The 16,312-nt window shown below is 40.1% G+C and overlaps 1 protein-coding gene across 2 annotated transcripts in view; it reads right to left on the bottom strand.

Moving 5' to 3' along the window:
- The window catches only part of LOC123676602 (gamma-aminobutyric acid type B receptor subunit 1), a 165,799-nt gene that overhangs the window by 47,217 nt on the left and 102,270 nt on the right, over positions 1 to 16,312 (bottom strand). For both annotated transcript variants that reach the window (XM_045612665.1, XM_045612664.1), the window contains exons 5-6: positions 14,698 to 14,926; positions 3,130 to 3,411 (exon numbers count right to left, since the gene is read on the bottom strand). In XM_045612665.1, the coding sequence (XP_045468621.1) occupies positions 3,130 to 3,411; positions 14,698 to 14,926 (511 nt within the window). The remainder of the gene's footprint in view (positions 1 to 3,129; positions 3,412 to 14,697; positions 14,927 to 16,312) is intronic.

The following is a 16,312-nucleotide window of genomic DNA, read 5'->3' as shown; positions in this document are numbered from 1 at the left end:
TAGCACTAATTTGAATGATTCTACATATTGAACCAATCAATTCTAATTTAACATTGGTTGAAATGAAAACTTCATTATCCCTTATGGTCACCTGACAGGAGGTCCAATCTTTCTCTCTATAATGTTCAGCACTCCCCGATCGCCCAAGAGATTATTTGCGTATTATTTTTGATAGTGTTGTGGTTTTCAAGATGTCCTTGCCAATTTTGGTTTTCAAACCTCAATCTTGTAAATCATGTATTTAGGGACCTACGTTCATAGGAACTTATTTCTAACAACAGTGTCGTTAATCTGGAACACCTTGCATAATCATAGGAGTATAACCACTAATCAAAAGTTGGCAAGAGGTTTCTTATCTTGTTCACTTCAGTCCCCTACTAGGAGTTTAGGTCTTGTGCCAGTTAGGACAATAGGATGTGGTTCACATGGGTTTTGTTGCTGTGTTCTTCCTCTATCTTAGTTACTGCACTTTAAACAGTTTACCAAAATAGGAATCGAACAATGATATATGGACTAAATGACCGCTATGTCTTCTTTAGGAATTCACGGCTTGGCTTGATTTTCAAGCTACTTGGCTTGAGCTTAACTTGATTTCAAGTCAAGCTCTGGAAAATTGTCTTTTAACAGGAGCTGAAGATGCTGGCGTTGATAAAAAATCCCTAGCCATTCTGGCCAATTTTGGAAAGATATTTCTGAAACTACCAAAATCTACCAATAGATTTCATAGATATGTGAGAAAACTACCAATAAAGTCACACTGGCGAATGCTTCAGTCTCTCGGTGCTCGAGGAATCCCCTTATTCAGTCTAAGCTCGCACTAGATTGCAGAAATATATGCCGTGCGAAGCGTCTATATCAAGCTCAATTAATATCAAGTAGCTTGATATCAAGTCAAGCAATAAATATCCAAAATAAAGTCAAGTCGAGCTCAAGTATATAATTTTTCACGAGCTTGATTTTCAAGTCAAGTAGGTGGTTGAAATGTCAAGATACTTGGCTTGATGATTCCTTGGTCATCTTCAACATTTCTATTCCGTAAAAACGGTAATGTTAGAAATACGAGCTGAAATTCTATCCTGAACATAACGGATCCTCCAAGGAAATAACTCACTCGACTAGAATTCTATAAATACGAAGTCTGAGGTACGTCCCCCATCACGAAAAAAATACCTTTCTCCGGCAATAAAACCCCGCCGAAGAAAAAGAAACGTCAAAACTCCAGGCCGCGCCTGTCACGACGTCAAGTGAAGCGCGATATTCCTCGTTGACCCCAAGAATGTCCCCTCAGCATAGCTCGAACGACCGACCTAACCGCAACGTGGGTTCGCAGCCCGCCCGATCCTGACGTCCCCCGGGATCTCCCTTTAGGTCCCGAGCCCACACACACACACAGTGTCGCCAAAAATCGATTCTTTCCTGAGACTGGGGAAAAACATATCGGACGGAATGCCGCCGAATCGAATCAGCGTAGGATTTGCGGGTTCGGTCGCATGATGCGATTTTCGTGTTGCGGGGTTGGCGACATTGGGTGTTGGACGGACGCAGTTAGAGGCTTCGTTCTGATTAGATTGAGAAATAATTGAATTATATTATATTTCGGTTAACAACAAAATCTGGATCCGCCCAAGCGAAAATATAAAGAGTAAGATAATCTTGTGGCATTACATTTTGAATATGATTTCTGGCATATGACCGTCACGGCTGGCTCGGATGTAGTCCAATCTGGAAGTCCAATTTTCGATGACTTATTCCAACATTTGCGGCCGTATATCGGCAATAACACGGCGAATGTTGTCTTCCAAATGGCCAAGGGTTTGTGGCTTATCCGCATAGACCAATGACTTTACATAGCCCCACAGAAAGTAGTCTAGCGGTGTTAAATCAAAAGATCTTGGAGGCCAATTCACAGGTCCAAAACGTGAAATTAGGCGGTCACCAAACGTGTCTTTCAATAAATCGATTGTGGTACGAGCTGTGTGACATGTTGCGCCGTCTTGTTGGAACCACAGCTCCTGGACATCATGGTTGTTCAATTCTGGAATGAAAAAGTTAGTAATCATGGCTCTATACTAATCACCATTGACTGTAGCGTTCTGGCCATCATCTTTTTTGAATAAGTACGGACCAATGATTCCACCAGCCCATAAAGAGCACCAAACAGTCAGTTTTTCTGGATGTAACGGTGTTTCGACATACACTTGAGGATTAGCTTCACTTCAAATGCGGCAGTTTTGTTTGTTGACGTAGCCATTCAACCAGAAGTGCGCTTCATCGCTAAACAAAATAAAATGGACGTAGTGCGCGATACGTATTCCGCACAGAACCATTATTTTCGAAATAAAATTGCACTATTTGCAAGCGTTGTTCAGGCGTGAGTGTATTACCCTCGATTGTTATAGCATGTGCATCTCTAAATGGAGTATCATTAATCTTTTATCCAGTATAGTACTCTAGGATCATTTATTATCAATGAAACAATTCTGAAAGAACCAGAACATTCATATTTAAAGACAAGAAGGCAATAGACGTATTCAATTTGAAAAAGTGCCATATATTATCCAAAAATTGACCTTTATATACAAGGATCTGTTGAGAGCACATTCACATCGCCTAAGTGCGGTAAAACCTGAAAGGAGGGTTGTACATCAAACAAGATTCATTGATATGGCTGATACGAGAAAAGTTACGCCCTTGGTCCGTAGATAAATTACATAAACTGCATCTACATCTTTTATTCACGTGAGGGATCTCTCATCAATTTAGGAAATTCATTATCTAGCTTGGACATTCCGAAATATCCCAATATATCTCATCGTACCATAGGCATGACGAGGAAAGGGGTTATTAGGGACTAAACTCCCCATTGAAAAGAAGGAATAAGAAAAGTTGTGAGTAGCAATTCAAATAAAAAAAAATTATAGAAATTGAAAGATTTTGCTTTTTCAAAGTGGGGCTAACCCCCTCATGAGTCAATTCAAGTTACTCCACTGAATCGCACCCATCAATATTCTTTACTGCAAGTTCAACAACAACTTTACACATTGAAATGATAATCTACATGACCCAAAAACGAACAAAAATGGAATCAAGTTGTATACTTGGAGATTAAAATAAAAAAATTGTACCTACCCAAGGCCACCGACCAGACAGCGTCGTAGGCCAGCGGTGCCTCCTGATATCCCTCGGGATATCTGCCGTTATCGATGTCGTATCCACCCCTGAGGACGTCGTTCAGTCTGTTCCTGAAGTCCTCGGACGTCATACCCGATATTGTACGCTCGTTCGAGTTCTGATTCCACATCAGAGCCTCCGTGGTCAAATGACCCTCGGCTGCAGCCTTCATCTGTTCGGCTGTACATTCGATGCCTTCCTTTTCCAGATTTCTTATGTACCAGTCGTCTTCGTACCATCCTGTAATAGAACGGAGACATTGATTAGGGAATAACTCTCAAGGCGATATTAAGATATATGATGAGGTATTGTCATATATCACAGCTGTATGTGTTTAAATGTAGTTGTTTGTTTGATGAATTTATAAGTCCGTATTGTTGCCCGAGTTTAAGCAACAAGAAAATACACTGCGCAAAAAATTAACGCACATTATGGAAATCTCAAATTTATTCTACAACTGGAGGTGTTCTCAATGATAATTATTTTTATCAGAATTATGCATGCATATGTTATCCACTTTCAACGTTTTTCTTCAATACAGATGTTTTTTCCCAGCAGGAATAAAAAAAGATGAGATTATCAGATTTTGAATCTATTGGCTCCATTCTGAAATCAGTTGTTCTCGATCAATTCTAGTGATCAATAGTTTTTCTTTCGTTTGATTTTCTACATTCGATCGCTATGCAACGCGAAACACGCAATTTGACCCAAGAAGAATGTGTCCAAGCGGTAGTTTTGCGAGAAGAAGGGTGGACATACACAAGAATTGCAGAAAGGTTTGGAGTTTCCCATACAAGTGTGTCCAAAATGTTGCAGCGATTCAGGGAGACAGGTATAAATGTCCGAAGACCAGGACAGGGTAGACCACAGGGAACAACTGCCATTCAAGAACGTTACTTGAGAATTTCTTCGTTGAGACAACGGTTTGCAACCGCTCGCCTTCTTCAAAATCAGCTTGAGCAAACTCATAGGGTGCAAATAAGCACTCAGACAATAAGAAATCGCCTCAGAGAATATGATTTAAAGCCTCGTGTCGCGGCAAGAAGCCCAGCTCTTACTCCAGCCCATCGAAGGGCGCGTTTGGATTTTGCGAGAGAGCATATCCATTGGGAAGAGGCTGATTGGGAAAAGAGTTCTCTTCACAGATGAGTCTAGATTCTACCTCTACCATTGTGATCGACGTTCCCTTGTATACAGACGTCCACATGAAAGATATGCTCAGTGCAATTTTCCTGAATACTACTGGTTTCGGGGGAGCATCGATTATGGTATGGGGTGGAATATCTTTGGCTCGCACAGACCTAGTGGTCGTTGATAATGGAGCTATGAATGCTGATAGGTATATAAGGAACATTCTTGAAGAGCTTGTAGTGCCATTTGCCCCATACTTTGGTGAAAATTTCATTTTTATGGACGATAATGCCAGACCCCATCGTGCGCGCATAGTTCAGGAGTACCTTGAAGAGGTTAAGTCTCACGAATGGAATGGCCAGCAAGAAGTCCAGATCTCAATCCGATTGAGCAGGTTTGGGACAACCTCAATAGAAGGCTGAGAATTTCAGAAAATCATCCAGCTACTCTTAATGACTTAGGAATCCAACTCAGAGAAATCTGGGAAGGATTAGATCAGAACATTTTACGATCACTCATTTTGAGTATGAACCGTCGTTGCCGAGCTGTAATCAACGCAAGGGGTGGAAATACCAAGTATTAAATCACTTATCAGCATTCCAGTATTTTGAAAATTGTTTATTTCTCTTCTTTTACATAAGATTCGGTGAAATCCTGAATTTTTCTTCCATTTAATGTGTCTTGTTTCGTTTAAAACCTTCCCGAGAGAACATAAAAAATAAGTTATAAAGTCAATGTAGAGTTAACTTTCATTAAAATTGAGATTTTCAAAATGGGCGTTAATTTTTTTGCTCAGTGTAGTTTCAATAACCATCCCAGCCAACCCGATTTGCATCAGAATCAAGCAGACATATCCTGGAATCATCAGCAGCGAGATTCACCAAAGCGGTTCACCGGTGTTGGCTTGTTTATGAACGCGTGCCAGTCACGTCGAAAAGCCACCCTCCTCTCCTCTAGCTTATGAATTTCGGGGGCAACCAGCCAGAATTGAATCAGCAGCGATCTATTAGTCCCACGGCAGGCACAGAGATACCAACGGAATAATACCGATGCCGTATGCGTGAACTGTAACGTCAATGTAGTCTATTACCCAGAGCCACGATTAGGCCTCAAACGTGCAATTAGGGCATGACGTATCGGCCATTCGATCTTTCCAGATTGATTCATTGATCGAAGAAGTATTATTGTCCGGTAGATTGAATGTCCGATGGATGATTGATGATCCGTCACGTGGAGGTTCTGTGGCGCAAGGGAAATAGTCCAGTAGATATACACTGTGTCCGTAAAGTTTCGAACAAATGCATTTTCAGCTGAACAGATCATTTTAAGAAATAATCCTGAAACACGTCAATTTTTGATTTTAATTTACTGTATTTTAAAATAATAATCAAATATACAGGGTGAATTACTTTCGAGTAATGACGTTACCGTCGTTTTTTTTTAGATGGAACACCCCCATTTTGTCTCAATTCTCCGATTACTCTAGCTGAGCTGATTCCAAAAATGTATCATATGTTGATTCCAATTGGTACAAGGTGGACAAAAATACAATAGTTTTGAGTGTGCTCATAAAGTAACGCGTAACATTCTTTATTAGTTAAATTAACAATATTATCAAAAATACTTTTTGTCTACCGGCAATTGGTTTGAATGTATATCACCCTGTAGTTTTTTACATTTTTAGATTAATAAAAATGAGCTGTTTCCAAACATGTTTGGTACTTGTGGTCTAGCAGACGGAAATGAAAGAAATTATTTCTTATCAATTCAAAAAACATAGTCGTCGAGTTTTTTGTGAAATGTCATTATTTGTTTATTGCCGCTAGACAATAAGTATTTTTGATAATTGTTGGATTTATAGGTTTAGCAGAGGATTCACAAATACACAGATAATGTTTAATCGTTTATTCTCTCTAGAATGTCTCTCTCTCCGAGCAAGCCTGATGTCGAATAGACATCATGTATAATAAGTTTGACACACTGCCATACGCTCTAGATCATCGAAGATCGATTCTTGTTCTTTCGCTCGATAACCTCGATGGTCTCGTCACTCATTTAACGCTCGCTAGCAGCGCCACGGTGACGAGATGAAGTAATACTACAAGTGTAGGGTAGGATGTAATGTTGGTTGTCTCTCTCGTAATTTGTTCGGATGGAGTAATATTCTAACAATAATATTGTTAATTGATTTTAATTCAAGCAGATCTCCTTTTTTTGTATTTGTCTACTGGACTAAAATGGCAGATTGTGATTTGTTTGCGGGTTCGGTTGGATCTTTCAGATATGCAAATAGCAGAGACACAAATGGAAATTTCAGCACAAAGATTTATCGTTTTAATTTCGGAGAAGGTTTGGAATTTACACAATTGTTATCAGGTAACCGAATAGCATATTATGTTAGTAATATATCACAATTGATTATGATCTAGTTGTACTTTACGATTCAACGAACTGCGAATTCCCATGTGGGCCCTGAGGAATCTGAAACTCCTGCAATAACAGTGTTCTCATTTGAAAGTAAGATTGTAGTCAGGGGTAGAATAGAATGAATAATTACGCACTTGCGTTCACTGCTTTTTGCGCCAATTTGTAACAGCATATGGTTAGCTTTGTAATGATAAACTATGTAAAGGGTTCTCCGATGAAATGTCTCTTTTGATTATTATTATAGATATAATAATGTTTTAATAAATTAATGATATCATAAGAAATCAATGGATGTCCATGTCAATGTAAAGAGAGAGGAAGGTATGCCTTTACGATGGCAGCCAAATGCATTCCATGGCTACGGTTGTAACACCATATCCACCAATAAGCACATTTCCGTTGGTATGTTCTAGATACCTTCACAAATTCCATCTTTATGATCTTGAATCCATTGTAGATCATTGGCATAGAACTTATCTTCCATAGGACACCAAAGGAAACAATCTAAAGGTTAAATCAAATATCTTGGTGGACAATAGTGATTATCTCTTGCAGGAATAACACTGCTATAACATAAAATTGCGATTGTTGCAATGTTTGTGTGACACTTAGCGACGTTCTGTTGGAAACATATATCGTCCAAATCTATATCTTCCAAATCTATTCAATCTATTCACCGTAACAGTTTCACCAGCTTCATTTTCAAACAAATAAAGTCCAATTACATCACCAGTCCAAAAACTGCACCAAACAGTGACACGTTTAGGATGGAGAGACATTTTAATAATCATTCTTAGATTTTCAGAGCCGCAAATGCATAAATTGTGATCATTAAACTAGCCTGCGAGATGAAAATAGGCCTCATCACTGAAGATCATTTTTCGATGGAATGATTTTGATGCATTCCAAGGATCCAATCAGCGGATATAAGACGTTATTGGTGATCGACCGGCTTGAGTACCTGTGTTAACTGAACTTCAAAAGCCTTAAGACCTAAGTGTTCATGCAAAATACGGAGTGATGTCATTTGTGAAATGTCAAATTCCAAGATCCAGGAGGAATCGACAAACCTGGGTTATTGTCATTACTAAAAGCTACAGTAGCAATGTTCTCAGTTGATCTTGAGCAACGGATACGGTTTCTATTCTTCACATCCCTTACTTATCCCAACAACTCAAATTTTTCCAGCAGTTTCAAAGGATAGCTACTTGATGCTGAGTGAGCTGAATGATGTTTTGTAGAGCAGTTTGAGTTGGTCTAGTCTGCTCGAGAAAGAGAGAAAAACTCATACCGCTAACCGCGAAACGGAACATCGTTCTAAAAACATGCAGGGAACTCTCACTTTATGTTTTCTATCAATTTTTCTTCGAAAAATCTGCTCCCTTCGTGCCTAGTTTCTACAATCATAGTGAACACAATACAGCGGGTTATTGGAACCAAATAGTGTCGATAAAATCACACCATTCAACCGGTAGAAATGGTAATAGCCCAGGAGACATTGAGATTCGGCAACGTTGCGTTGCAGTGCGCAGTCAATGTAGGTACATTATCTGGGGCGCCAATCTCATCTACGATCCCATTAATATATATCACTGCACCGGAATTGGAAAAGTTTTGCCCTCGCGATATCACGCCTTTATAGAGTCGTTCCGATGGACGTGATCTACGCTGAAATCGTCGATCGTGACAGCGGCTGTGGGAACAGGGACGAAGCAGGAGCGGTAGCTCTCGGACAACGGATCAGCCAGTGACGTGTTGAGAACGAGGAGAAGCTGCCCAACCTTGTTTTCGATATTTCAAATTTTATATAAAATATATCTGCAATTAATAAGTTACTGAAAGAATCAAATCAGATTGTAAAAGGGTTTTTCAATGAGAGGTTATAATTTTTAGGGTTTTGAATCAATTGGTGCCAGAGGTGTGAAAGCACAAGTACTGAGTGGCCAATTTAGGTCACCTCTTCGAGAAATAATTCATTGCTTGTGTGGCCCGTAGTGCCGTCTTATTGGAAATAAACATTCACATCAATATCTTCCAATTCTGGCCATAAAACTCATTATCAATAGCTCGGCAGTGAGCACTTCATTCTCCGTTACAGTTGGATCAGACTCATTTTCCAATTAGTAAGGTCCAATCACATCATCAGCCTAAAAACTGGAACAAACAGTGACATGTTGAAGATGAAGAGACTTTTCAATAATCATTCTTGGATTTTCCGAGCTTCAAATTAAACGATTTCGATTATTAACGAAGCCTTTGAGGTGGAAATCAGCCTCATCACTGAAGATTATTGTTTGATGCGTCAGGAAAACACGCTGATTTGAAAGGCCGGTCGAAAAAGCCAGAAGAAGTACTTCAAATATCGATTTGATTCATCTGCACATGGAGTCCCAAATTCGATGCTAACTGAAAGCTTCTCTAGAACTATAAAACTCTTTGTTTCACTGATACACCCGCTTTTTGAAGTTTTGTTCCACTTTTTCGAGCATATCGACAGGAATAATGGCAACGGCTTGGCGAAGTCCATGGTTTCTTATTGTGAACAATCGATTCGAGATATTCCTATGAAAAAAAGTCATAGGAAACCAAATCAGGAGAGCACTCCGGCCACGGTACGGAGATTAGGCGCTGGGGGAAGTATTCCCTCAAAATTTCGCTTATTTACAATGACAAGCCACAGACTTTGATACTCTTGAAAGGCAACATTAGCTAAGCCATTACCAACCTCGAAAGAGTGGCGCAAAACTTCAAAGAGCGTGTCGATCGGTGTAATATTAATCAGAGATGTCATTTTTAAAACCACTTGAAACAAAACATATGTGGAGCATTTTTTCTCTTATTGGCCTAACGCTGCAATGGGGAAACTCAAAAATGTTCTAAGGAATCCAGACATTCCCATAAACCTAAAGAAAAAAAGTATTGAACACCTGTATACTCCCAGTTCTCACATTCTTCTTCTTGGCATGCCTTATCCATTCCATACGTTGATAATAGACAGCGTTCCTGAAAAGCTGTACCGAAGTTTGTATAAACCATTTCCGGAGATTGTACAACCACGAATGTCTCCTTTTGCCTGGTCCCCTTCTACCTTCCACTTTGTCTTCTTACATACGGAGTGGAAACAATGACACTCACAATCCAGTCAGCAAATCGGATGAGAGCTATAGAGAGAGTTGGAAATCTCCTTAAGAGACCATGAAAATGAGGAGATCAGAAGAAGGACATGAGTGAAAGAAGTAATGGGTAGGATCGCCTAACTGAAATGGACCTAGGCAGGATAACAACCGATGGACTAGAAGAATTGTCCAACAATGGAGACCAAGAGAACATAAACAAGGTGTAGGAAGACCACCAAAGCGCTGGTCAGATGACATCAAAGTAAGGGTTGGACGAGGTTGGTACCAGTTGGCCCAAGATCGTATCAATTGGAGAATCAAGGGGAGACCTATGTCCAGGAGTGGATTCAAACAGGCTGTTGAAGATAGAGAGAGAGAGAGAGAGAGAGAGAGAGAGAGAGAGAGAGAGAAGATTGGTCTATCAAATCAGCAACTTTCCCTGCTGCACCCTGTATCTGAGATCGTGGTCTCTCGGGCCGATGACTATCCTATAGCAACGCCACTGCTTTCCTAGCTGGCTCCTCGATGAACGCGCCGCTGTCGAAATCGTCGATCGCGATGGAACAGGAGGCCGGGAAGGTTCGGACACCGGATCAGCCGAATGAAGGGAATGGAAGGGCTTTTTCGCGATCGAACACGGGGGGATTACAGAAAGTTTACTGTTTTCATTAGCCGGAAGGACGGGCCGCTTTTTTGCCCGGGGGGTAATGAGGATGCTGGCCCGGGTTGTTTTTGCGGAGATTCCGACGTTTTCGAGAACTCGTCAGCGCGCGGGCTTGACGCAGTGGGCTTTGCCAGTTGAAAACAATGGTCGCAAATCTGTCTGAAGGATTGTGGCACTTTGGGCGCGATGGGGGAAGATTTTCTACCCCGAAGGCGTAATTTTTTTCGCTTCGTTATTTTCTTGGATTCTGCTGGGAGGGGAGGAGATTTCTTGGATTGTTTACGTGAAAAATTGAGCTGTAGTCTTAGTTTTTCTCTGGATGAATGTTCGACTGGTTCACTTGGAGTCGCAGAAACTTGACATTTTTCAGTTAAAAATAATGTTACATCAGACTCAAAAATATTCCTGCGCGTTGAAAGTGAATCTGAATTTTTTTAACAGTATAATTATCATAGTAAAAGGTTTTCCATGGGTTCGATAATAATGAGAACATAAGAAATGTTTATATGATAAAGGGTGTTTTTTTAGAGCTATAGAACTTCAAATTGCAATAAAACAGCGATGGATCATTCGATTGACATGAATTTTATTTATCCGCAAGATAATCTTGTGGCATTACATTTAAATATGATTTCTGCCATATGACCGCCACGGCTGGCTCGGATGTAGTCCAATCTGGACGTCCAATTTCCGATGACTTTTTCCAATATTTGTAGCCGTATATCGGCAATAACACGGCGAATGTTGTCTTCCAAATGATCAAGGGTTTGTGGCTTATCTGCATAGACCAATGACTTTACATAACCCCACAGAAAGTAGTCTAGCGGTGTTAAATCACAAGATCTTGGAGGCCAATTCACAGGTCCAAAACGTGAAATTAGGCGGTCACCAAACGTGTTTTTCAATAAATCGATTGTGGCATGAGCTGTGTGACATGCTGCGCCGTCTTGTTGGAACCACAGCTCCTGGACATCATGGTTGTTCAATTCAGGAATGAAGAAGTTAGTAATCATAACTCTATACCGACCACCATTGACTGTGACGTTCTGGCCATCATCGTTTTTGAAGAAGTACGGACCAATGATTCCACCAGCCCATAAAGCGCACCAAACAGTCAGTTTTTCTGGATGTAACGGTGTTTCGACATACACTTGAGGATTAGCTTCACTCCAAATGCGGCAGTTTTGTTTGTTGACGTAGCCATCCAACCAGAAGTGCGCTTCATCGCTAAACCAAATAAAATGGACGTAGTGCGCGATACGTATTCCGCACAGAACCATTATTTTCGAAATAAAATTGCACTATTTGCAAGCGTTGTTCAGGCGTGAGTCTATTCATGATGAATCGCCAAACCAAACTTAGAATAAATCACTTGACAGCTGTTGAATCGGTCGCCATCTTGAACAGTAATGCCAACTTAATGTTATATATCTCTAAAAAAAACACCCGTTAGATGCTATGGGTTCGTAAATGTGATGAATTTAGTGTTTTTTGTTTAAGCTCGATATGTTTACATCCAGCCAGCATTTGATTGCACAAGAACCTGTGTGGCGACCAAGATACCCTAAACCTGGCTGGGTTGACTGTTTCAAACTGTTGCCAGGTGTTTTCTGCGAGAAGTGAAACCTTATCATCGTCCTATGTCCAACAGATGGTTATTTCGTTATTCAGCATTCACATCGTATCTGTATCGCAGATGGATTAATTCGAAATCCAGCAAATTCTCGACTTGTTGCTACCCCTTCAAGTTTCCCGGAAAATCTATACATCAAACACAAAATCCATTTGTTGTTCGCGAAACTTCCCCCGCGACTGTTCGTTCTCTCTTCGCTCTGCGAATGAAACTTCAGAAGTGGAATATAATTGCGTTATGAAAATAAACCCCGATATCCCGAAGCTCTCAGACCAGGTAAACCGAAAACGGGGAAACAGACCCAGGCCGCCTAAAGGGTGGTAGGGGGGCAGAAGGGTAGCTTTCACTGAGGGGTGGAATTATCCACATCGATTTTCCATTAGCTCAAGTGAGAGGCGTTGTTTGAACAAAATTGCTCGCGTCCTAATGTAACCGAAACTGAACGTCAGTCGGCTGTGACATCCGGCTAACAATCGAGTAAATGGATAAGGGATACATCAGTGAAATTCATCGCTTTGTAAAGAGCCTAATTGAAACGTTGCTGCTGCTGTTGTTTGAAGTATTTTCGTTGGTCTTTGAAGTGGAGCGTAATAACGCTGGAAAAACGGGAATGATGAATGACTGTACGAACGAATGAGATATTTTCGGCGGTGGAGGAAGGATTTTGGATATATTATTTCATCTGCTGAGTTTTTTTCGCTGGGTTTCATCTTTAATGAGGATACTGATATTGAAATAATGTTATCTTTATGAATTCCAACAGGAATTTCAAGCTATTTCCTTACCAGAATTTCAGCATAAATGATTTGGGAATTCTCACGCATACGTTTTTTGAAAGTGGAAATTCCAGAATTCCATAGAATTATTATTTCCATCTTCTTTTGGAGACAAAACCAATTTTTCCTAATTATGTGACAAATCCTTTCGTTCCGCCATACCTTGTATGGGGTGTCCCAAATTATTTGTCTAGTGAGGGGATCTCAAATTCCCTTTGAGCTAGAAATTTGAGAGAATTGGCGAAAACCGCAATCTTATTACTTAAACTGTTTTCACACTATGAGAAAAATTGTAAAATGGCTTGGAATGAAAAGTACTCATAGCTTCTATATTACTGGTGCTATAAACATGATAAAAGGACATTCTACAGGAACTTTTTGTAGTATAGGGTGTTTTTTTTCGAGGTATATAACTTTAAGTTGGCATTACTGTTCAAGATGGCGACCCATTCAACAGCTGTCGAGTGATTTATTCTCAGTTTGGTTTGGCAATTTATCATGAATAGACTCACGCCTGAACAACGCTTGCAAAAAGTGCAATTTCATTTCGAAAATAATGGTTCTGTGCGGAATACGTATCGCGCACTACGTACATTTTATTTTGTTTAGCGATGAAGCGCACTTCTGGTTGAATGGCTACGCCAACAAACAAAACTGCCGCATTTGGAGTGAAGCTAATCCTCAAGTGTATGTCAAAACACCGTTACATCCAGAAAAACTGACTGTTTGGTGCGCTTTATGGGCTGGTGGAATGATTGGTCCATACTTCTTCAAAAACGACGATGGCCAGAACGTTGCAGTCAATGGTGATCGGTATAGAGCCATGATTACTAACTTTTTCAGTCCTGAATTGAACAACCATGATGTCACACAGCTTGTGCCACAATCGATTTATTGAAAGACACGTTTGGTGACCGCCTAATTTCCCGTTTTGGACCTGTGAATTGGCCTCCAAGATCTTGTGATTCAACACCGCTAGACTACTTTCTGTGGGGAAATGTAGAGTCATTGGTCTATGCGGATAAGCCACAAACCCTTGACCATTTGGAAGACAACATTCGCCATGTTATTGCCGATATACGGCCACAAATGTTGGAAAAAGTCATCGAAAATTGGACGTCCAGATTGGACTACATCCGAGCCAGCTGTGGCGGTCATATGCCAGAAATCATATTTAAAATGTAATGCCACAAGATTTTCTTGCGGATAAATAGAATTCATGTCAATCGAATAATCCATCGTTGTTTTATTGCAATTTAAAGTTCTATAGCTTTAAAAAAACACCCTTTAGAATCCAATGGTGTTATAATTTGTTTTTTATAACGATTAGTTTTGGAGTTATAATATCTAAAGTAATTTGTAATTTGTAAACTTCAGATAAATAAAATATTCGGTGACTCACCAAGGCCTCCGTATTCAACAATATTAGATTATTCAACAATTCAACATTTTCAAACTGATAAATGTTGTTATTTTAATGTTATCAAGAGAAAAAATCTAACGGTGTTAAATCCGGAGACTTTGGTGGCCACCGAATATTTCAATTAGGTATCTGAAGTTCACAGATGATCATAGATAGACACGTGGTCGATTTGACGAATGAAATTGAAACTTTTGATGGTTTTTATAGTTGGTAACGCTTTTATTGACATTCTGATTACGTGCAGAGAGAAAATTACATAAACTAGTATGTTCGAATATTATAAATAATGCCCAAATCTGGACGGCTTGAAGCCCACCACATACGAAATATAAAAAAAAGAATTATTTCCTACTTACCAATAAAGAACCACGTGTAAGATATGCCGTAAAGGTTTTGTTTGTACAGCTCGCATAAGACTCGACGAGCAGCGACCACATAGAACAGACCGACGATGACTCTGGCGTCCTGACGTCTCAGATTCCTTACGGCGTCCGTGGGATCTGTCATAAAAGACTGTCGCGTCACAATCTCTATTCCGGCCTCAGAACAGCGTGCCTCAAGATCTTCCACCGTTGAAATGAACACCTAGAAATAAAATTGAAGGTTTAAATTTATCATTGACAGTATTATTTATTTAGATTGGATTAAGTTTCAAGTGGGAGATCATTGCAACGCAACCTTTAGGTCTATTATGCCTCTATAAAAGTTGTTCTCACGTTCAGTCGTAGTACAGCAAGCATTCCAGGTCCAGAGTTATAAGGAGCTCCAATATCTGGATGGCTTCAAGGAGGTTACTACTACACTTCTATAAGTCTCTTATCGAAAGCATTCTTTGCCTTGGCTAGCGATGGCGAGGCATCTAATGGTCACAAGGTGACCTGGAGTTTCTTCCTCCCCGCAGAATCTGCTTTCATAGTTTTCTGCTGGACTCATTCTCAAGGAGAGCATCCTGAGACAGCTATTTCCTGTAAGGGATTCAGTGAAGAGGTGCTTATATCCAGATACTTCTTAAATATTCCAATATCAAAGTATCGAATAAACTCTTCGGAATAATCCAACTCTAAAATATTCCACCAGGGTGTTTTTCTTTCAGTTTTTCCTTCTCCTGAAACTTCTTATAGGTGCATTTACCTTTGTCAATGAAAGGAGTTTGAGCTCCCTTTTGTGGTGAGTGTGTTGACATCTTCTTTTTCGTCAATTCTCAATATTAGTGGTAGATAAATCATACATTCTTATTGCTTTCTTTAAAGCTTTCCAGATGTTCCAATTCTATAGATGAATTCATTGGATTAATCCACACATTGGTGTCATAGTGTGAAAGAGGCGCAGTAATATTCCTTCCTGATGACTATGTATTCATATGTCTTTATATGGAAATATTTTTAGAAGGTTTTAAGTTTATTTTGAATCTCTGTTTCATTTTTGGTGGCATGCAACTATAAAGATTCTTTGATAGACAAGTCCCACACAGTTGAGTGTAAGTGGACCATTATAAGGGCAAAGGTTGTACAACTCCAAAAAACTCATCGTAGGCATGCGGTTCAGTTTCTCCAAAAGGTTTCCACCAGGTAAAAAAAAGTTAACATTCCAAATGAATTATTCCCGAAAAACTCCCACACCCACGCATGAAAACGCCCTCAAAGACCGAACTATATGGAATATTATTCACGTTTAATGGTTCCCCTCCGCGCGCCGCCGCTCATGCATAATTCATAGATTCTCATTATTTCTTCTTTTTCGCCGTAGGAATTCCATCCGACACAAAAAAGGCAGCGGTGGCGGCGTAGGAATTCCTGTATCGTTTTCGTCCATTGTTTCCACCGCGTCCGAACACAACTTCCGATGCGTGTAACATAAAGTATTTTCGCCCGCCGCCGCCGCTTTGTGCTCCCCCCGCCGCCCCCCGGGGGTGTTGGGGGGTTATATGACTTGTAGAACGCGAAAATGATTTCTTCATTATAATATAGGCGG

This window comes from Harmonia axyridis, chromosome 3 (genome assembly GCF_914767665.1).
Source record: "Harmonia axyridis chromosome 3, icHarAxyr1.1, whole genome shotgun sequence".
NCBI lineage: Eukaryota > Metazoa > Arthropoda > Insecta > Coleoptera > Coccinellidae > Harmonia > Harmonia axyridis.
This window is presented reverse-complemented; position numbering and strand designations above follow the sequence as displayed.